The 22,890-nt window shown below is 42.7% G+C and overlaps 1 protein-coding gene across 1 annotated transcript; it reads right to left on the bottom strand.

The window, feature by feature from the left end:
- Positions 1 to 10,630: 10,630 nt before the first annotated feature.
- LOC108414162 (zinc-binding protein A33-like) lies at positions 10,631 to 19,931 on the bottom strand. Its single transcript, XM_017686982.2, has 6 exons — positions 19,575 to 19,931; positions 18,043 to 18,138; positions 17,734 to 17,964; positions 16,350 to 16,372; positions 16,155 to 16,273; positions 10,631 to 11,175 (listed from the first exon to the last, which is right to left on the bottom strand). The coding sequence occupies exons 1-6, from the start codon at positions 19,929 to 19,931 to the stop codon at positions 10,631 to 10,633; spliced, it is 1,371 nt and encodes a 456-aa protein (XP_017542471.2).
- Between the last annotated feature and the right edge of the window lie 2,959 nt (positions 19,932 to 22,890).

Genomic DNA, 22,890 nt, shown 5'->3' with positions numbered 1-22,890 from the left:
TAAATGTAGGTATTGTGATATAAACCGAGTCCGTTCTACAGTTTCTCATTAGGCTGAATGAATAACCGACTCTAAATGTAGGTATTGTGATATAAACCGAGTCTGTTCTACAGTTTCTCATTAGACTGAATGAATAACCGACTCTAAATGTAGGTATTGTGATATAAACCGAGTCCGTTCTACAGTTTCTCATTAGGCTGAATGAATAACCGACTCTTAATGTAGGTATTGTGATATAAACCGAGTCCGTTCTACAGTTTCTCATTAGGCTGAATGAATAACCGACTCTTAATGTAGGTATTGTGATATAAACCGAGTCCGTTCTACAGTTTCTCGTTAGGCTGAATGAATAACCGACTCTAAATGTAGGTATTGTGATATAAACCGAGTCCGTTCTACAGTTTCTCGTTAGGCTGAATGAATAACCGGCTCTAAATGTAGGTATTGTGATATAAACCGAGTCCGTTCTACAGTTTCTCATTAGACTGAATGAATAACCGACTCTAAATGTAGGTATTGTGATATAAACCGAGTCCGTTCTACAGTTTCTCATTAGACTGAATGAATAACCGACTCTAAATGTAGGTATTGTGATATAAACCGAGTCCGTTCTACAGTTTCTCATTAGACTGAATGAATAACCGACTCTAAATGTAGGTATTGTGATATAAACCGAGTCCGTTCTACAGTTTCTCATTAGACTGAATGAATAACCGACTCTAAATGTAGGTATTGTGATATAAACCGAGTCCGTTCTACAGTTTCTCATTAGACTGAATGAATAACCGACTCTAAATGTAGGTATTGTGATATAAACCGAGTCCGTTCTACAGTTTCTCATTAGACTGAATGAATAACCGACTCTAAATGTAGGTATTGTGATATAAACCGAGTCCGTTCTACAGTTTCTCATTAGACTGAATGAATAACCGACTCTAAATGTAGGTATTGTGATATAAACCGAGTCCGTTCTACAGTTTCTCATTAGACTGAATGAATAACCGACTCTAAATGTAGGTATTGTGATATAAACCGAGTCCGTTCTACAGTTTCTCATTAGACTGAATGAATAACCGGCTCTAAATGTAGGTATTGTGATATAAACCGAGTCCGTTCTACAGTTTCTCATTAGACTGAATGAATAACCGGCTCTAAATGTAGGTATTGTGATATAAACCGAGTCCGTTCTACAGTTTCTCATTAGACTGAATGAATAACCGACTCTAAATGTAGGTATTGTGATATAAACCGAGTCCGTTCTACAGTTTCTCATTAGGCTGAATGAATAACCGACTCTAAATGTAGGTATTGTGATATAAACCGAGTCCGTTCTACAGTTTCTCATTAGACTGAATGAATAACCGACTCTAAATGTAGGTATTGTGATATAAACCGAGTCCGTTCTACAGTTTCTCATTAGACTGAATGAATAACCGACTCTAAATGTAGGTATTGTGATATAAACCGAGTCCGTTCTACAGTTTCTCGTTAGACTGAATGAATAACCGACTCTAAATGTAGGTATTGTGATATAAACCGAGTCCGTTCTACAGTTTCTCGTTAGGCTGAATGAATAACCGGCTCTAAATGTAGGTATTGTGATATAAACCGAGTCCGTTCTACAGTTTCTCGTTAGACTGAATGAATAACCGACTCTAAATGTAGGTATTGTGATATAAACCGAGTCCGTTCTACAGTTTCTCGTTAGACTGAATGAATAACCGACTCTAAATGTAGGTATTGTGATATAAACCGAGTCCGTTCTACAGTTTCTCGTTAGACTGAATGAATAACCGACTCTAAATGTAGGTATTGTGATATAAACCGAGTCCGTTCTACAGTTTCTCGTTAGGCTGAATGAATAACCGACTCTAAATGTAGGTATTGTGATATAAACCGAGTCCGTTCTACAGTTTCTCATTAGGCTGAATGAATAACCGTCTCTAAATGTAGGTATTGTGATATAAACCGAGTCCGTTCTACAGTTTCTCATTAGGCTGAATGAATAACCGACTCTAAATGTAGGTATTGTGATATAAACCGAGTCCGTTCTACAGTTTCTCATTAGGCTGAATGAATAACCGACTCTACATGTAGGTATTGCGATATAAACCGAGTCCGTTCTACAGTTTCTCATTAGGCTGAATGAATAACCGGCTCTAAATGTAGGTATTGCGATATAAACCGAGTCCGTTCTACAGTTTCTCATTAGACTGAATGAATAACCGACTCTAAATGTAGGTATTGCGATATAAACCGAGTCCGTTCTACAGTTTCTCATTAGGCTGAATGAATAACCGACTCTAAATGTAGGTATTGCGATATAAACCGAGTCCGTTCTACAGTTTCTCATTAGACTGAATGAATAACCGACTCTAAATGTAGGTATTGCGATATAAACCGAGTCCGTTCTACAGTTTCTCATTAGACTGAATGAATAACCGACTCTAAATGTAGGTATTGCGATATAAACCGAGTCCGTTCTACAGTTTCTCATTAGACTGAATGAATAACCGACTCTAAATGTAGGTATTGCGATATAAACCGAGTCCGTTCTACAGTTTCTCATTAGGCTGAATGAATAACCGACTCTAAATGTAGGTATTGCGATATAAACCGAGTCCGTTCTACAGTTTCTCATTAGGCTGAATGAATAACCGGCTCTAAATGTAGGTATTGTGATATAAACCGAGTCCGTTCTACAGTTTCTCATTAGACTGAATGAATAACCGACTCTAAATGTAGGTATTGTGATATAAACCGAGTCCGTTCTACAGTTTCTCATTAGACTGAATGAATAACCGACTCTAAATGTAGGTGTTGTGATATAAACCGAGTCCGTTCTACAGTTTCTCATTAGACTGAATGAATAACCGACTCTAAATGTAGGTGTTGTGATATAAACCGAGTCCGTTCTACAGTTTCTCATTAGACTGAATGAATAACCGACTCTAAATGTAGGTGTTGTGATATAAACCGAGTCCGTTCTACAGTTTCTCATTAGACTGAATGAATAACCGACTCTAAATGTAGGTGTTGTGATATAAACCGAGTCTGTTCTACAGTTTCTCATTAGACTGAATGAATAACCGACTCTAAATGTAGGTATTGTGATATAAACCGAGTCCGTTCTACAGTTTCTCATTAGGCTGAATGAATAACCGACTCTAAATGTAGGTATTGTGATATAAACCGAGTCTGTTCTACAGTTTCTCATTAGGCTGAATGAATAACCGACTTTTTAGTACCGTGATCATTATATTTTTGTCATATCGTCCAGTCTTACCGATGTTACTTTGCAGTTGTTGTCCACTTTCACTGTAATGAAGCCGAACTGTTGTTTGCTGATGCACATATTACCATCGTATGTTTTAACCCCAGAAGTAGAGCACACGTTGTCCACTCTCTGTTTATCAGAATAGGGCAGGAAAGACTGGACCGGTCGGTGACAGGTCCCGATTTGCTGAATGAAAGCCTGCCATTTGTTCTGGTCCAGGGTTTCTGGAGCGTCTGAGCGAACGTGCTTTCTCAGGAAGCTGTTGTAGGCGTTGGGATTTTGCGAGGGCATGCAGGGGTACGGATTGTACTCCAGCGCTAGTGATTTACTAGCCAGGGTGGTACAAACCCACAGGGCCACTGTGATGACGAGCAACATAATCCAGCTGTTACCTGAAAAACGGGCATGAATGTAAGGGGTGTAAATCTGACCTTCCAACAGAATAACACATTTACGTTCACAATTCAGTTTGATTGAAGGAACTATTTACACAGTGGTGGAATATAAACAATGTGTTTATTTATTTGTTTATGTATGTTTTGGCCAAAAGGCAAGCTCATGCTTTTTTGAAATGTATTCATATTTTAAAATCAATGCATTTTAGTGTCCATAAAAGATCTTTCACGCCCCAATATATCGCTGTTCTCGGAACAAAACCTCGTATCTCCAAAACGGTCACAAGGAAAAAACACACTTTACTTTTAATGGAAGTCAATGGGACCCGAATTATTTTTCCTGGTCATTTTGAGCCGTTTCTTTTGGTCCATTCCTCATGAAAAGATGTAAAGAACAACAGGTATTTAAATTATGATTTCCAGTAAGCAGCAATATGCTAACACATTAAATGACATTACCTGTGTCGAGGGAGAGCCGAGAGCACCGTTATTCCACACCGAGTGACCATTAAATGACGTTTATTTTCTCTTCACCCCTTTTATTCTATCACTTTCTATTTAAACATATTCTGCACGAGCACTAAGTGTGTTTTCAAAGCACTTCCTCTCCCCACAGTCCAGTTATCAAGTGACCTTTCTCGGTCCAGCCCACACTGACCCCACTTACGGGAACTCCTGAGAACAACAACAAGGCACAGAATCATTTCCCCTCTAAGTTTTCGAGTAAGCCTCTGTGAAAATGTCTGGCCTGATGACTGAGACGCTGTTTTATGAGAGTTTAGAGAACTTCAACTCCATTCATGGTGGAGGGAGACATGCAGGGCGCTGTGCGGCAAAATAGTCCCCAAAGAAAACTCATTATTCCAGATTTTCCACTGTTTTCCATCATCAACATTCCATATAAGCTCAGAAGACTCGTGTAGGTTCTCTGGTGGTTCTGGATGGTAAATAAAGTGTCTATATCTGTGTTGTAGTCATGGCGACGCCTGGTTCCCATCACCACCACTGTGAAGACGTCTGAACCTTTTCACCCCAAACCCCTCAGAATGAATTTTGCACAAATCATTAAAGAATCACTGGAATTTCCCCTTTAAGTTGTTTTGGCTTTTTGATCCCAGGTTTTTGTTTAAGTGCAAAACAGGCCACAAACACATATTAATAGTGCTCAGATATGTTCATGCAAGCTCACAGACTGTTGCTTCCACTGCTCTGCGTTCCAGCATCCATTCATAATGTTTGCCTCTCTATATTTACACTATGTCCAGTTTTTATCGCTTTAGATAAGCGGGAGGTTTGACCTTATAGTTCTTGTAAACATGTAAACAGCTTTATGAAAACCACCCAAGGTCAGTCAGTGATGAAGTGGTCTTAGCCCATATGGGAAAAAAAGTATTCCCAAAATGTGCATGAAAATGGCCAAAAATGCATTTGTTAAATATTCTCAAAGTGCTTTTATTAGCATTAGTCATTTTATGTTGAGTTGTGTGTAATGAAGGTTCCAGATGTAGCTAAACGTACTGTGATCTGCACTGTGCTTTGCATTAACAAACCACGTCTGCAATCAGACTCTCACACCCAGTGTACTTCACATAAACAAGATATCAGATCAGACCTGAATTTCACAGAGTATCAGTACCTACAGGTCTCGCTTCTGTCCTGTTAAAGGACCATTAGATCATCGGACTGAAGGCATCAGACAGGATTCTGGATGTTTTCATACGTTTTCAGATGGATTTAATAAACATATTTACACAGTTATTTTTGTGTGGTGCATTTCTATGTGTAATATTTCTCCATACATTTTAAAATATATTTGGTTAGTGTGGCAGTATATTCTGAAATACATGTTAGTGTTTGGAATGTATTTCAGCATGGACTGCACTGTGTTTGATATGCATTTTAAATATTAATATATATATATATATATATATATATATATATATATATATATATATATATCTCCATATGAGACGCCTTGAGAGTTAATGAATGTCAAGCCTCACTCAAAAAATTCAGGAAAAAAACCACCTATACACTGATGCTAATTTCTGTTAGCAACATGTTTGCTAGCCCTAAACTAACGATAATGTGTAACGTTACATAACATGATTAACATTTTTTGGCTTTTTTTTCATTTGTTTTTTTTCAATGACTCAGTAAAGTCAGTAAAGTCCTGGCATAAAGCTGCTGTCACTGTTTTCCATTCCTAACAACTAACTGGAACACTGCTTAGACTACGACTCATAGTGACGCATCTAGAACTTCCAGAAGGCCTAGAGTGATGTTTTTTTCCTCCCATAGTAAACTGAAGCACGACTGGTTGATTCCTCTGTCATTGCTTAGTTATATTGGTAGTTAATCTAACGTGCAAGGCCTTCATTCCAGCTCCTGAAGTCCTGACTAATGAAGTCCCAACCAGCTTGGGCTCTATCTTCCTGCTGGGCATTTAAAAAATGTAATAATTTTAATTCTGACAAAAAAATGAACAAGAAACAAAAATATATCTACAATAATAAGGGTTTAAATTGAAGTATCATTCTATTGACTATATATATGTATATGTATAATTTACTTCTCAGAACTTCTCTGAGGGTCTGAAATCTTCCCCAACTGCACTGCTTTTACTGGAAGTTGTATTTCTCAGACAGAAAGTGCTGAAGAAAGCAATTCAGGCTCATTTCCCTTTTCTGCTTCCAATCCTAAGCTCATCCCTTTACATGCGCTCGTACCCTTAATCCTCCTACTTTCTTCCTCACGTTTAGTTCTCAAAAGGGCTTTCAGAAGCCAGTGGTCAGTAGATTTGATCTTTTTGTGCTTCATGGCTGCTTTGTTTTTCTTATTGTTTTTAATTTTTTGGTCTGTTTTTAAAATTTCAAGTCCACTTTTGTCCCAGGCCAACATCTAAAACATTTTATTAAACTAAACTGGCTTTTAAAGATGTTCAGTGCAGACTTACGTGTTCGAGAACTGATAGAATCAATTTAAAGCTATCAAAAGATGCATTCTGGAAGACATGTTTACAATAATGAAACCAGGGAAACTGCTTAGTCACTCGATGTGAAATATTTCAGGTTTTCACGTCTAATAAGGAAGAATGTTTAGCGACTGAAGTTGCCCCTTCAGATGAGTTGCTACCAAAGCTAACACTGGAGCTAAACAGAGCAATGTTACTCTAATAACATTCTCATGTTTTGAGGCGTTCTATCATTTTTATGAACTATGAACTAATTTTTTTTTCATAAAACTGATTTTAAGTTACAGAGTCTTACCTTATGAACTTTCACGCTCTATAAAAAGAGTGAGGCTGTGGTGAGATTAAGAAAATATTCAAGAGCATGTTTTCATTAAATACCACTTAAAAATAATTTTAAATATATATGAAAGCAATGAAATGAATTCTTAAGATTTTTTGTGAAAAATGATTTCTTAAGAATGGAAAAAACACATTTAAGATTGTGTGAATAAAGGGTTATTTGTATATAAAGGAACTATGACTATGAAGTTCAGTAAAATTAAAACACAGTGCTGTTGATCCCAACCTGTAGGAACTTCAGAGACACTCTTTACTGTTTCCCAGTGTCCTGCACGTTCTAAGTGTCGAAAAAACTAATGCTGCATCTTACCTGTGGATATAGCGTCCCCATGTGGCTAGACATCACATTTCAAAGAACAACATTAAAAAGAACAATCAACAGGATGAATCATTATGTGACAACAGCAAGAATTTACTTCCAGCTCTGCACTGACACAACAGGATTTTATACTAATCCTAAGACTAGTTTAACAAAGATACACTCAAAACATGGAATCTTCCCAGATCAATAACTTCACAACTTTTGTGGTTAATTTTTCACATACATTCATGAACGTGCACCAGAAACGTTGCAGGGTTTAATGAAGAAGCATTCATGTTGAGTTTTTACTGCATATTCAAAAACAAGAACATGAGCTGAACTTGCGGTTCTAGTCCTACTCCTATTTGAGAGACAGCTGGAACCGGTTATAATGACACCGTTAATGGTTCTTGGTCTGTTGGGTCATTTTATGTCACTCTTTTCATTACCATTACCATCGTTTGGTCTACATACTTCAGTCCAGTGACATGCTGTTTCTTCCTTTTTCTTTTTTCAATATTGTAGTAATTGTAAAACCTTATTCTCAGTTCATTTTCCCAGGAGGACAGGTTCCACTTTTGAGTGTTGGTTCCTCTTGCTCTGCAGAGTGTTTATTTAATCTTAAAAGGACACTCAAAATAAAGTGTCACCCAAACTGACTTGTACAGGTCCATCAGGTCCTGGCATCCTGCCAAAGCAAGGCTGTACCACCTTAACCTTTTTAAAACCACTCGGTCATGTTCTTCATAACGTTCATATTCCATAAGCTCCATTCAGAAGCTGGGCGTCGTGTGAGGCTGTAGCTCTTCTCTCCAGTCTAATAGACGGTGATGTCATTTTAAACCCTTATAATAAAAGAAGCTGAACTCTGTTTGTTTTTCTACTGAAAGTCGACCCGTTTTTCCCCAAATCTGGGCTCTAAACTATAAACAGACGGCGTCTCTTCAGTGATCTGCTCTGGAAGCATCACTTTTAGAAAATAACACAAAGAGCGGCGGAGATTTTTGCTCTCAGCAGTAAATTGTAAGAGTGTAGTGAAATGTGGAGATCATAAAACACACGTTCTGTTCATTTGAGGGGCTTTTACAAAATAAATAAATAAATAAATAAATAAATAGAATACAAATGTACATTTATTTCAACCAGTTAATAATTTGCCCTGAGATTTGGGCCTGTAAGAATTTACATGGACGGATCTTCTAAGCTGCTTCTACTTCTGGGTCGCGGGGGTAGCTGGAGCCTATCCCAGCAGTCATCGGACAGCAGACAGGATACTCCCTGGACAGGTTGCCAGTCCATCGCAGGACAGACATGCACATTCACTCACACAAGCCCAGTTGGCTTGACTGCATGTCTTTGGGCTGTGGGAGGAAACCAGAGAACCCAGAGGAAACCCATGCAGACACAAGGAGAACATGCAGACTCTTCACAGAGAGGACCCCGGTCACCCGGCCGGGGAATCGAACCCAGACGCTACTTGCTGTGAGGTGACAGCGCTACCCACCGCGTCACCCAGCATATAATATGCTATAGTAAATTAATCAGCTGTACAAAATGAAGTTCAAATTCTTATTTCTACTTTGAACACATACAACTTTTTTTTTTTAGTCTGGATAAACTTTTCGTACTATTATCACACGGTGCGGACATACTGAGATGTCAGCTTTGCAATGTTTAATCCTCAACCACTACGTCTTTACATGCACAGTACATAAAGATATTGTGGCATCAGAGAAGAGGAAGAAACAATGCAGCAAATGATGGTGACGACCAGAGGAAGATGGGTTCCCCTTCTGAGTCTTGGTTCCTCTCAAGGTTTTCCTCTTTTAGGAAGTTATTCCTTGCCATTGTTGCCACTGTTGATGCTCATGGGGGCTCGGATCTTGATTTTTCTTTTATTTCTTTCTGTAATACTGATTGCTCTGTAAAGCTGCTTTGTGACAGCACCTGTTGTAAAAAGCGCTGTATAAATAAACTTTGCTTGCTTGCTTGTTAAGTTGTGAGATGCTGCCTCTATGGATCAGGCTTGCTGTTCTAGCACATCTCACAGTGCTTAATCAGATTGAGATCTTGAGAATTTGAAGAGCTTCGGCTTTTCTGGGAAGGCTTTCCACAAGGGTTAGGAGTGTGTTTATGGGAATTTCTGACCGTTCTTCCAGAAGCACATTTGTGAGTTCAGACACTGATGTTGGACGAGAAGGCCTGGCTCTCAGCCTCCGCTCTAATTCATCCCAAAGGTGTTCTATGGGGTTGAGGTCAGGACTCTGTGCAGGCCAGTCAAGTTCTTCCACACCAAACTGGCTCATCCATGTCTTTATGGACCTGCTTTGTGCACTGGTGTGCAGTCATGTTGGAACAGGAAGGGGCCGTCCCCAAACTGTTCCCACAAAGTTGGGAGCGTGAAATTGTCCAAAATCTCTTGGTGCTGAAGCTTTAAGAGTTCCTTTCACTGGAACTAAGGGGCCGAGCCCAACTCCTGAAAAACACCCCCACACCATGATCCCCGCTCCACCAAACTTTACACTGCTCAATGCAATCAGACAAGTACCGTCTCCCAGCAACTGCCAAACCCAGACTTGTCCATTTGAATTCCAGATGGAGAAGCGTGATTGGTCACTCCAGAGAACTCGTCTCCACTGCTCTAGAGTCCAGTGGCGGCACTTTACTCCACTGCATTCCACGCTTTGCATTGCGCTTGGTGATGTAAGGCTTGGATGCAGCTGCTCGGCCATGGAAACCCATTCCATGAAGCTCTCTACGCTGTTCTTGAGCTGATCTGAAGGCCACATGAAGTTTGGAGGTCTGTAGTGATTGACTCTGCAGAAAGTCGGTGACCTCTGCGCACTATGCCCCTCAGCATCCGCTGACCGCTCGGTCATTTTACGTGGCCGACCACTTCGTGGCTGAGCTGCTGTCGTTCCCAATCACTTCAACTTTGTTATAATCTCACTGACAGTGGACTGTGGAATATTTAGTAGTGAGGAAATTTCACGACTGGACTTGCTGCACAGGTGGCGTCCGATCACGGCACCACGCTGGAACTCACTGAGCTCCTGAGAGCGACCCATTCTTTCACTAATGTCTGTAGAAGCAGTCTGCAGGCCTAGGGGCTCGGCTTTATACACCTGTGGCCATGGAAGAGACTGGAACACCTGGATTCAGTGATTTGGATGGCTGAGTGAAAACTTTTGGCAATATAGTGAATTCGATGACGTAAAAAAAGCTAAAAAATTGGCCATTGGAGAACTTGGCACTAACAAAATCAGAATCACATTAATAATTGGTACACCCCTTGCAATATGTATATAATTTGTTTTTACAAATCATCAGATACAGTAACATCTCTACTTGTACTGTTGCAGTTTTACAGAAAACTGAGATGGTAAAATCTTCAGAAAAGAGTCAATATCATCCACATAAAAGTACGGAAAGACTTTCTCAGTGAATTTGCTTTTGAACATGACTAAGTTTTTTGTAGTGAGAGAATCAATAAGTAACAGTTTTCCTTTGTTCCAGTCCAGCTGCACTGTGATCCTCTGGGGTTTATGCTGTATTTTGAGAGGAGCAGGTTTTTGAGGTGCCGCAGCTACAGCATATGTACCATTATACAAGAGCATGCCCCACATTCCACTCCTGGAGTCCACGTTTCCTTTCCTGTCAGCAGACTCTTCAATCACACCCACACCCCAGAATTTACTGTCTCCAACGTCAACATCCCAGCAGTGCACCCCTGAGTCAAAGCCCACCGATCCCAGGACACAACGCTGGCAATCAAATCTCTCTGGATTATCAGGAAGCTGCTGTCTTTCATCAACAAGTCCCACAGTGGTCAGTTCATGAGACAGGACAAGGATAGGATGAGCAGTGTTGGGGTCCAGAGTTACAGGAGCTACAAAAAAAAAAAAACATATTGAAAATGCATCATGCACATATACATTTATGAGGAGGTGCCCAGGAATTAAAGGGCTAGTCACTCTTCCTAAAAACTTCAGTCTTGTCCAAATACACTGGGAGAGCCCACACAAGACAAAGTGCCTTTACCTTCTTGTCCGCTGTGGAGAAGAAGGAGAAACAATGCTATGGCTCCAGTGCTCAGAGGATGGGTTCCATGCGAAGGGTGGGGCTGTTCCCCAAGGTGAGTTTTCTCTTTTTCACTTGAGGGGAGGAAAACTCACTGACACCTTTACATGTGTCCAATTGCCTGGTAGCCAGAGAACCTGGACTTTTGTTTTTTTGGCCACAGCCATGGCGAAGGATATTGTTCCCCAGGGCTTGGGGGAGGGGCTTGGGAGGCTTGTTGCTTGGCCTACCTATGCTCTTCTGGACATGGTCCATAGGAGGGGTTGTACTGGTTACATGAGAGAACAGTGGATGTGGTGCTGCTTTCCAGGACATCCATCCATCCATCCATCCATTATCTTCCGCTTGTCCGGGGTTCGGGTCGCGGGGGCAGCATCCTAAGCAATGAAGCCCAGACCTCCCTTTCCCCAGCCACTTCCACCAGCTCTCCAAGGGGGATTCCGAGGCGCTCCCAGGCCAGCTGGGCGATATAGTCACGCCAGCGTGTCCTGGGTCTTCCCCGGGGTCTCCTCCCAGGTGGACTCGCCTGTGACACCTCCCGAGGGAGGCGTCCAGGAGGCATCCTAACCAGATGCCCGAACCACCTCAGCTGGCTCCTCTCGACGTGAAGAAGCAGCGGCTCTACTCCGAGTCCCTCCCGGATGATTGAACTTCTCACCCTATCTCTAAGGGAGAGTCCAGACACCCTGCGGAGGAAACTCATTTCGGCCGCTTGTATTCGCGATCTTATTCTTTCGGTCATTACCCAAAGCTCATGACCATAGGTGAGGGTGGGAACGTAGATCGACCGGTAAATCGAGAGCCTTGCCTTATGGCTCAGCTCTTTCTTTACCACAACAGACCGGTAAAGAGCCCGCATCACTGCTGACCCAGCACCAATCCGCCTGTCAATCTCCCGCTCCCTTGTACCATCACTCGTGAACAAGACCCCGAGATACTTGAACTCCTCCACTTGAGGCAAGAGCCTATCCCCGACCCAGAGAGGGCTCTCCACCCTTTTCCGCCTGAGAACCATGGTCTCGGATTTAGAGGTACTGATTCTCATCCCAGCCGCTTCACACTCGGCTGCAAACCGATCCAGCGAAAGCTCAAGTTCGCGGCCTGATGTCCCCAATAGGACCACATCATCTGCAAACAGCAGTGATGTGACCCTGAGGTCACCAAACTGGACACCCTCCATCCCTTGGCTGCGCCTAGAAATTCTATCCATAAAAATTATGAATAGAATCGGTGACAAAGGGCAGCCCTGACGGAGTCCAACTCTCACTGGGAACGAGTCTGACTTACTGCCGGCTATGCGAACCAAACTCCAGCTTTGTTTGTACAGGGCCTGAATGGCTCGTAGCAAAGAGCCATGTACCCCGTACTCCCGAAGCACCTCCCACAGAATACCCCGGGGAACACAGTCGAATGCCTTCTCCAGATCCACAAAGCACATGTGGACTGGTTGGGCAAACTCCCATGAACCCTCCAGAATCCTGGAGAGGGTGAAGAGTTGGTCCAGTGTTCCACGACCAGGGCGGAACCCGCACTGTTCCTCCTGGATCCGAGGTTCGACTATAAGCCGGACTCTCTTCTCCAGTACCCCTGCATAGAACTTGCCAGGGAGGCTGAGGAGTGTGATTCCCCTGTAGTTGGAACACACCCTCCGGTCCCCTTTTTTAAAAAGAGGCACCACCACCCCAGTCTGCCAATCCAGTGGCACCGCCCCCGATGTCCACGCAGTGTTGAAAAGGCGTGTCAGCCAAGACAGCCCCACAACATCCAGAGCCTTGAGGAACTCAGGGCGGATCTCATCCACCCCTGGAGCCTTGCCACCAAGGAGCTTCTTAACTACCTTAGCGACTTCGGCCTCAGTAATGGACAAGCCTATTCCCATGTCCCCAGACTCAGCCTCCTCACTGGAGAACGTGTTGGTGGGATTGAGAAGGTCCTCAAAGTATTCCTTCCACCGCCCAATGACGTCTTCAGTCGAAGTCAGCAGCACACCATCTCCACTATATACAGTGCTAGTGGCACACTGCTTTCCCCTTCTGAGTCGCCTGACGGTTTGCCAGAATCTTTTCGGAGCCGACTTAAAGTCAGTTTCCAAGGCCTCACCAAACTCCTCCCATACACGGGTTTTTGCCTTGGCAACAACTGAAGCCGCAGATCGCTTGGCCTGTCGATACCTGCCAGCTGCCTCTGGTGTCCCACAGGCCAACCATGCCCGGTAGGACTCCTTCTTCAGCTTGACGGCATCTCTCACCTGGGGTGTCCACCACTGGGTTCGAGGATTACCGCCCCGACAGGCACCAACTACCTTACGGCCACAGCTTCAGCAATGGAGGAACGGAATATGGCCCATTCTGAGTCAATGTCCCCCACCTCCCCCGATATCTGGTCAAAGTTCTGACGGTGTGAGTTGAAGATCAATCTGACAGGTTCTTCTGCCAGACGTTCCCAGCAAACCCTCACTATGCGTTTGGGCTTGCCTGGTCTGACTGGCATCTTCCCCCACCACCTGATCCAACTCACCACCAGGTGGTGATCAGTTGACAGCTCAGCTCCTCTCTTTACCCGAGTGTCCAAAACACATGGCCGCAAGTCCGATGACACGACTACAAAGTCAATCATTGAACTGCGGCCTAGGGTGTCCTGGTGCCATGTGCACTTATGGACATCCTTGTGTTCAAACATGGTGTTCGTGATGGACAAACTGTGGTTTGCGCAGAAGTCCAAAAACTGAACACCACTCGGGTTCAGATCAGAGAGGCCATTCCTCCCAATCACACCCCTCCAGGTCTCACTGTCATTGCCCACGTGAGCGTTGAAGTCCCCCAGTAGGACAATAGAGTCTCCAGGAGGAGCACTTTCAAGCACCCTTCCCAAGGACTCTAAGAAGGCTGGGTACTCTGAACTGCTGTTCGGTGCATAAGCACAGACAACAGTCAGGACCCGTTCCCCAACCCGAAGGCGTAGGGAAGCTACCCTCTCGTCCACCGGAGAAAACCCCAACATACAGGCACCGAGTCGAGGGGCTATGAGAAAGCCCACACCTGCCCGCCGCCTCTCACCATGGGCAACTCCAGAAAAGAATAAAGTCCAGCCCCTCTCAAGGAGATTGGACCCAGAGCCCAAGCTGTGTGTTGAGGTGAGCCCGACTATATCTAGCCGGTATCTCTCAACCTCGCGCACCAACTCAGGCTCCTTCCCCGCCAGTGAGGTAACGTTCCAAGTTCCAAAAGCCAGTTTAAGCAACCGAGGATCAGAACGCCAAGGCCCATGCCTTCGGACACTGCCCGATCCACAACGCACCGAACCCCTACTACTGCCCCTCCCATTGGTGGTGGGTCGATGGGAGGGGGGACTCATGTAACTCCTTCGGGCTGGGCCCGGCCGGGCACCATGAGTAAATGCCCGGCCACCAGACGCTCGCTGGCGAGCCCCTCCCCCAGGCCTGGCTCCAGGGTGGGGCCCCGGTAACCCTGTTCCGGGCAGGGTACACAAGTCCTGTTTTTGTGTCTTCATAGGGGTTATTATGGATCACACTTTGACTGACCTGTCACCTAGGACCAGTTTGCCATGGGAGACCCTACCAGGAGCTTTTGCTCCAGACAACATAGCTCCTAAGATCATTCAAGCACGCAAACCCCTCCACCACGATAAGGTGGTGATCCAAGGAGAGGGCTTTCCAGGACAGGCATAGCTTAAATGCTTCATCAACCTTTTTTGATCACATATTTGCTGCATGAGGGCTAAAGCTGGGTCAAAAAGAGCCTGGCCTGGTTCCACAGGTCCCTGCAATATGTCTAGTCTCACTGTAAGGGAGGTCTAAAAGATTAAGCCAAAAGGCCTGTTTGCTCACAACAGAAAGAGCCAAGGGGCAACCACAGGCCTGAACAGCCAGACAAGCATTTCACAGGATGAGATTCCCTTTCCGTAAGGCAGCGGAGGGGAAGCCCTTTTCCATTTGCTTTCCGATATCCTCCATACGTTCAACATGACAGGCTGAGAGGAGGGATGAGATTTAGATCTCTCACCACTAGGGATGAAGCTCTGTAAGAAGCCTGGTGAATGGAAGCTAAGAATCGGTCCATAATATTAGGAAGGTCAGGCTTAAATTTGGTTCTATGGTCAGATGACATACATGGACTTTCTGGTCAACAAATGGTCAAGGTTGGTTTGGCATAAAAAGAAGAAAAGAACCTCATGTGCACTGCTGATCATGACCGGAGGATCTGGCTCACAAAAAATGTTCAGCGGCCACAGAATTAAGATTTTAACACAGCAGTTCCAGCGCTCTGACCTAAACCCCACAAAAAAGCTGTGGAGTGAGCCGAGGAGGGGTGTCCAAAAGAGAGGACCTCAGGCTGTGGAGGACCTGGAGAGTTTCTGGACTGAGGAGTGGTCTCAGATGGCTTGCTCTGTGTTCTCCAATTTAATCAAGTATTACAGAAGCAAGACTGAATGTACATGACGCCAGTGGTTATGACACCTGGTTTAGTTCAATTATTTTTTGATAAAGGGTTTTGTTCCCTTAGATTAAATTAACCAATTTTAAGACCTAAGAACTCTTGATTCCTCATCCTTTACACCAAGGTATTCAACAATTCTTCTCTGTGTCGTAAACAATCAGATCTTGATCTTCTTCTTGTTTGGAGAACTTTTCGGTTTTACAGATAACAATCTGGCTTTTCAACATAGCATCAAATGATGTAGAACCTTGTTAGTCACGTTGCCTTGTGCTCACTCACTCAAAAATACAGATAGAATGAAAACGACAGAAACAAAATAACAGGAACTTACTAAACTGAACAATCTCCTGCATCTTGCTCCAGACTGAGAACTTCAGGTTGGTCAGGTGTTCTGCCACAGGGAGAAGCTCTACTGAAAGCTTCTCTGGATCCTGCAGTGTGCACTGGGATCTGGAAGAACATTCAGGACTCAGTTCCGCTGAAGCTTTAGGTTTAGACCCACAGAAAAAAGAGAGGAAACACTCACCTTTTCAGTGTGACCTTGAGGTTCTGCAACACAATAAGAATAATATTAACAAATGCATTGCTTTAAAATGAATTTCCTTTCACAAGAGCGTTACTTTCTCCCAGTGCAGGGCCAGCTCTGGCTTTCTGGGGGCCTTAAGCAGGATTTTTTGGGAGCTCTCACCTTGCTAGCTGATGTACTGTTAAATTAGAGGCTAAGTAATAACAATGACCACAACCTGTCTAAATTATATCAATATATAACTGGCTCATTTGTGTATTGCTGATGCCTGTTTGGGGTTCCAGTAAGTCATAGTTTACAGTACAGATAACCTTCTGGTATTCGGGGTGGTCCCATGTTGGCTGGCTTCTCCAGCATTGACTGCTGCTAACTAAAGATTCAACAGGAACAAAATGTTTGTTTTCTTAGTTCATCTTCTGTAAATGTTCTTTTCTAGTGCAGTTTTGTGCTCTTCCTCACATTAACTTCAATCTTCCTTGTCTCCTGTTCTGTCTTCAGTATGAGAAATGAGGAACAGTCACTCTTCACTTCAAACTCTTTGGAAACTGGGCAGGTTTTTAGATGTACCAATATGCTGTGGCATACTGTAGAGTTTTATAAAGGTAGCCCACTCATAGTTACAGTTGCTAGGCTATGGTGGACCAACTGGGTGCTGCAGCACCACACTGAGGTGCTTTTTTACAATTATAAAGGCTTTCAATTCTTTATATTTAGGCAATATAATTTCTGTTTCCTTCTTTGCTGACTCCTCCTCATGGTTCATATGATTGAATGTTTGTCATAAATGTCACAATTTCATGCAAGGCCATGTAGAGACCCTCAGAGGGGCAAGGGCTCAAAATTAAAATGGGACACATGGCCCGAAACGGTAAAATACCAACTACAGCATAACTGTTTAACTACAATAAAACCAGTATTCAAAAATTCACCATACTATACCATTAGACTGGCTTTTATCAAAATAGCAATATTTTAATTATTTCATGATGCCACCAGTCAACCTTGTAATGTAAATATCATTACTGTCAAATACAAATATAGTACAGATACTTTATCACCATATCTGGAGTTTCACACTGAAATTTGGCATGTTGGCTGAACTGAACGCTTAACTGTTGCGAAATGAAGCAAATGGTGAACAGAAACCGTTTCTAAGTTGGGACTGGAGAGCCAAGAAAATGAGGTTGGGCTTTCAAAGAAAGGGGCAGTGAAATATGTAAGAATCACCGCTGTTGCTTAAACTTCCTAGTCATCAAGGAGCAAGTGCTCCACCAGCAGGAAGACACAATGTTATCAGTAATAACCCCGTAGTTGTTACAGGGACCCCTGGTGACCTCATGACCCTAAACAGCTGCTTATGTTGCTTATTAGATAAAATCCTTACTTGTACAAATGCAATGTCTTCAGCTCCCATCTCCTCTTCTATGGCTCTGATAGTGTCTGAAAGTGCTTCTATCTCTCTGCTCATCTTCTCAATCTTCTCTGTCATCATCTGCCTCTTCTGCTGCTCTTCCTCCCTCAGAGCTGTTATCCTGGCTGCCTCTTCATCTCGTAGAAACTGGTAGAGCTTCTCAAACTCCTCCTTAATCTGCCTTTCTGTGTTCTGGGCCTGAGACTGGAAATAAAGAGTGAATGAAATAAAGCACGGTTGTTTATGCAATGGTTTGTTTAAGCAATAGTTCTTCATTCTTACCTTTATATGTTCAGCAGTCTGATCCCAGTTCAGTTTACATTCCTGATAGGCCGTCTGTTTCTCCTTTAGGGTCTTCAATGAAGCACTGAGTTTAGTCTGAAACAAATGAACGGGATATGCACACTTAGTAGCACCTGCTGTATCGTGTGGCAGCAGCTCAATTCCTATTTTCATGCAGAAATGGGCCAAGAGTTTCAGTTAATGCTCACATCAAACAGAATGGGGAAAAAATAGATCTGCTTGACTTTGATTGTGGCGTAGTTGTTGGTGCCAGAAGGGGTGGTTTAAACATCCAGTTCCAATGGAGAAACACCTTGTTGATGAGAGAGGTCAGTGGAGAATGGCTAGACTTCTTCAAGCTGTAAACGTTATATCAAAGTGTGTATCTAGTAACTTAGTAGGTAAACCAGAGGCCCACATCTCAAGAGAAGCTCTACAGAGCTTTTTCCTTTTGTTTCAAGCCTTCAGTTCATTCTCATGAGCCAGTGTTTGAATTGAGTTGTGGTTAAAAGATGTAACTGGGGATATGTAAAGTATGCCTGTGCCTTAAAATATATCATTTTTTACCCATCCAAAGCCTAAAACAAATGTCAAACAAACTCATTGGTTTTTTAAGCAAATTTGATTTGCACGATGCTCTTGTACTAGAAAAGCTGGCATGGGCTTTGTGAACATGTCAAAGCAATGCCTAACAGTACATGTAAGACGTAAATAAGGCAAAATTTATTTATGTCTTTAAAGGTTCTGTACGTTCAAGTTGTGCCTGTGTGGAATGGACGCATGATTTATAGTGAAGGTGTCACAGTGTTGGTTGTGTTTGTGTTTATGTACATGGTGGTTGGTTAGTGTAGTGGTTAACACCTTTGCCTTCTACACTGTAGACTGGGGTTCAATCCCCCACCAGGGCAAGCACCCTACACTATACCAATAAGGGTCCTTGGGCAAGACTCCTAACACCACCTTGGCCTACCCGTGTACAATGATCAAATTGTAAGTCGCTCTGGATAAGAGCGTCAGCCAAATGCCGTAAATGTAACCCAGCTTATTGATTGATTTGCTATTTTGTATCACCATAAAAGTGTTGTAGTAGGTAGGGTGACGACTGCACTGCTGTTAGGAACAGCCTACAGCCTGATGGAATTACACTGCTGGACATTAGCACATTTTGAAATTGTATCTTCAAAGTTGGCTTATCCACTTTGTGTGTGTAGAGTTTAAGGTGGGCTGGTCTGCATTATGTAACCAAGTCTGAAACCAAGTCCCACTTTGGCCCCGTTGAGCCCCCTAACAGCAGTCATGGTTTGATTGCCCCTGCATATCTGGGTATTGTCACCAACCGTGTGCCTCACTTCACGACCGCAGTTTGCTCGTGTGCTAATGGTTGTTTCCAGCATGACAAAGTGCACAAGTCATCTCTTTGACATGTTTGATGTTCTTTTTCTCTACGGCTGTAGCACTTCTCTGCTTTTCCTACTCTAGTTCTAAAATGAAAGCAATTTTAGCATTTTAGTCAGGATGTAACGTCAGCCTACCTTGTAGTCTTGCGCTATTTCCTTCACGGTACAGAATCTGTGGTTGGTGTGTCTTTCAGAATCACAACAATCCAGACACACAGGATGTTGATCGTCCAGACAGAAGAGTCTGAGTTCCTTGCCGTGCTGCCTGCAGAACGTTTCAGCCTTTTCTGAAGGACTCTTTGAAGACAAGAGTAATGGAATGTCCAATGAAGACTTTCTTTTGCAAACCGGACACTCTCTGGATCCCTTGGTGTCCCAGATGTTCTGCAGACAGGACTTACAGACTCTGTGACTGCAGCTCAGAGGAATAGGATCCCTGATCGATTCACAGCACACAGGACAGGAGAGCTCACCCTCGGAGAGAGAAGCCATTTTCCGCACCTTACAGGCACTTTTGGTCTGTGGGAATGAATCCTAATTTTCCCTTTCTCTTTTCAGAGCTATGTCTTCCTTGTGCTTGCGCTACATTTCCTGTGAAGAATTCCACGTTATCAATCAGATACCTATCTGAATGTCTTACATGAAATGGGTCTGATAAGCTGTCAGGTTGGACTGTCCTTTATGGTTTGGATCCTCATGCTTTAAATACCTTTCATATTGCAGAATAGAGAGTTGCAGTTTCTCTTGGTGACACACACACAGCAGTTGTGTGTTTAGACCTCTTATACTTCAATATTAGGCCTCTGGGCAGATGTTTTAGAGGGCAGGGGCTCAAAGAGAAACACGAAGGAGAACCTGAACATGAATTAAACTTTATTTGATTTACAGCTTACACTGTTCGAAATAATCGTACTGTGCATGTACATGATTCATTCATCAAGGTACAAAAAGTGCAACCTCAAAGGTACAGCAGTGGTTTTCAGGTCCAACTGTGTACCTTGCATGAGTTCCTCCAGGTGAAAAGTTGGTATTTGTACCTTTTCATAACCGAATGTTTTAAAACAAAACAGTAGAATAAAAGCCTGGAGGTGAGACGGGGTGTGTGGAGTCAGTCCAGCTTAGAACAGATCATTTCTGTGGATTAAGGTACAATTATGTTCCCTGATTAAAGTTACTGGGATATACCCCTGAGGGGGCCACCCCAGTGAAAAGAGGGGTACTGCTCCATTGACAGTGTTGTACCTTTTTTTCTGACAGTGTATAGCAAACACTCTTGCGAAGAGAGACTGTGTTTTAAGGGGTTGCACAGCCTTTTCCATGGCAGCCAAAAATGTTTACACTACTCTCCACAGGACAAGAAACTAAATTCAGCCCTGGACTTTTGTCTAGACCAGAGGTCAGTAAACCAAATGTTAAGAAGAGCCGTTTTGTCCTTTCAACAAAAATCGAACCACCTTGGGAGCCACAACATTTTATGTCAGTTTTACTGAGGTATTGTTTTTACCACCTTGGCTGAAAACATGTCTTAATATGTGCTAATGCATAAGCGTAGACTAAAAATATAATATAAATGAAAATTCAGACTTGCTCTGCTCTGCTTTAAGCTCAGCTATAGATGCTTTTCTCGCATCTCCAGCAGGAAACTTGCTCTGAAAAGTAGAAATTTTTCTTGTAAAATATCTCAGTATCTCTCAATCTTAGAATTTTTTATGAGGCTGAAGTTGCTTCTCATTCGAAAGCTTCTTGTATGAATGTTCCCACTCCACTTTAAATGATGCCCAAGGCATCAGAATGCAACTGCTGCTCCATTTAAGGTGGAATGAAAAAATTCAAACAAGCAAGTCACTGCACTAAACGGATCAGCTGGAGTGACTATAAACACTAATCAGTCCATTCGTCTCCAAATCATCGATGTCCGTCTTAAATCTTTCTCTTTGCTGTTTCGTAGCTACCAGCTGGACGAGACTGTTGTCTGTGTTGCTATGGTGACCAGCCGTCTGCGCTGATCTTCAGGGTTAAAGGGTGAATCAGCAGTTCTACATTAACTCCAGCGTTTAAGACCATTTACTGTTAAACTGTGTTGAAGGATCAGCAGAGCTTTATTTTACTGTAGAGGAGGATTATTTTATTATTACCTACTGATCTGATTCAGCTGTGGAGCCACAACAGGACAGTAAAAGAGCCACGTGTTGCCACCCCCTGCTCTAAACAATCACTGTGACTCTTCCACACTCCCTACCCCCAATAAATCAGTCTTTCTAAGCATAAATGCATTAACACATTACAGTTTAACGCTAGACTAAGGATCACTAATGACCAAAAAAGCTTGCTAAATGTGAGTCCAAAACTGACTTGAGTACAACAAATGTCTACCCGAAACTGATCCGAACTGGCCCATCATCCATTACCATGTGGACTATATTCACTCCAGCATAAATAAATATAATTAAAAAAATAATAATATGATATAATCAAATAATCAACTGGTCAATAATAAGCTTAAATAGTTAAAAAGCATCTCAAACATTTTTTAATCTTTCCACACTGCGCTGTCCTCACGCTATGCGGGAAGGTGGATGTTAGCTTCTCCTGTTTATTACTAAAGCTGTATTTCTGCATGTAAAACATGTTATTAAAAATAAACAATAACATAAAAATCCTTCAAACAATACTTCAATAACAATAATTTAATACTTCACACAAATTGACCTTGTTTTGTTCTGCACTGAACCGTACTTTCCAGACTCCATTCAATGTTTATGTCCTATTTTCTCACAAATGTGGACCTCCAGCATGCCAGTCTAATCCTCTGGGGTCCATGAACAGGCATCTAATTTGATGTTTCTCTCTCATTGTGATGATCCAGCACAGAAATCCAGTTCACAGTGTGGTGTTGTTGCACAAACAAGATCTGCATGGAAGAGTCATCAGAAGGAATCCTTACCTGAGACCTCGTCACAAAACTCAGTGTCTGAAGTACAAGAAACATCTAGATCAGCCAGAGGGCTTTGGAATCACATTCTTTAATCAGACACACACACACAGACATCTTCTAAGCCGCTTCTCCTTCTGGGTCACGGGATTAATCGAACAAATAAAACTACATTTTAACTCTTTGGCTACAATCACCAAAGGCATTGCTGGAGAAAAAGAGGAGCGGTATTTGATGAAAGGAACACAGTGCCAACTGTTAAACATGATGTTGGATATTCTACGATGATTATGCAAAACAAACATCAAAATCAACCATGAACTACATCAAGAAACTCAAAATATGCTGCGAGATGGTCTATAAAGCCTTCAGAACTAAAAGCATTCTTCAAAGGAAAAAAATATACTACATTTAGCAAATAAATAATGACTGTACTTGAAAATAAGTAGAAATATGTCATCTTAAAGTTCTGTGAAAATCAACAACAAGTGTAATCTGAGCAGGATGTGTTCAAAATTT

Source organism: Pygocentrus nattereri, chromosome 3 (assembly GCF_015220715.1).
Source record: "Pygocentrus nattereri isolate fPygNat1 chromosome 3, fPygNat1.pri, whole genome shotgun sequence".
Taxonomy (NCBI): Eukaryota; Metazoa; Chordata; class Actinopteri; order Characiformes; family Serrasalmidae; genus Pygocentrus; species Pygocentrus nattereri.
The sequence above is the reverse complement of the archived record's forward strand: the minus strand, read 5'-3'. Positions and strand labels throughout refer to the sequence as shown.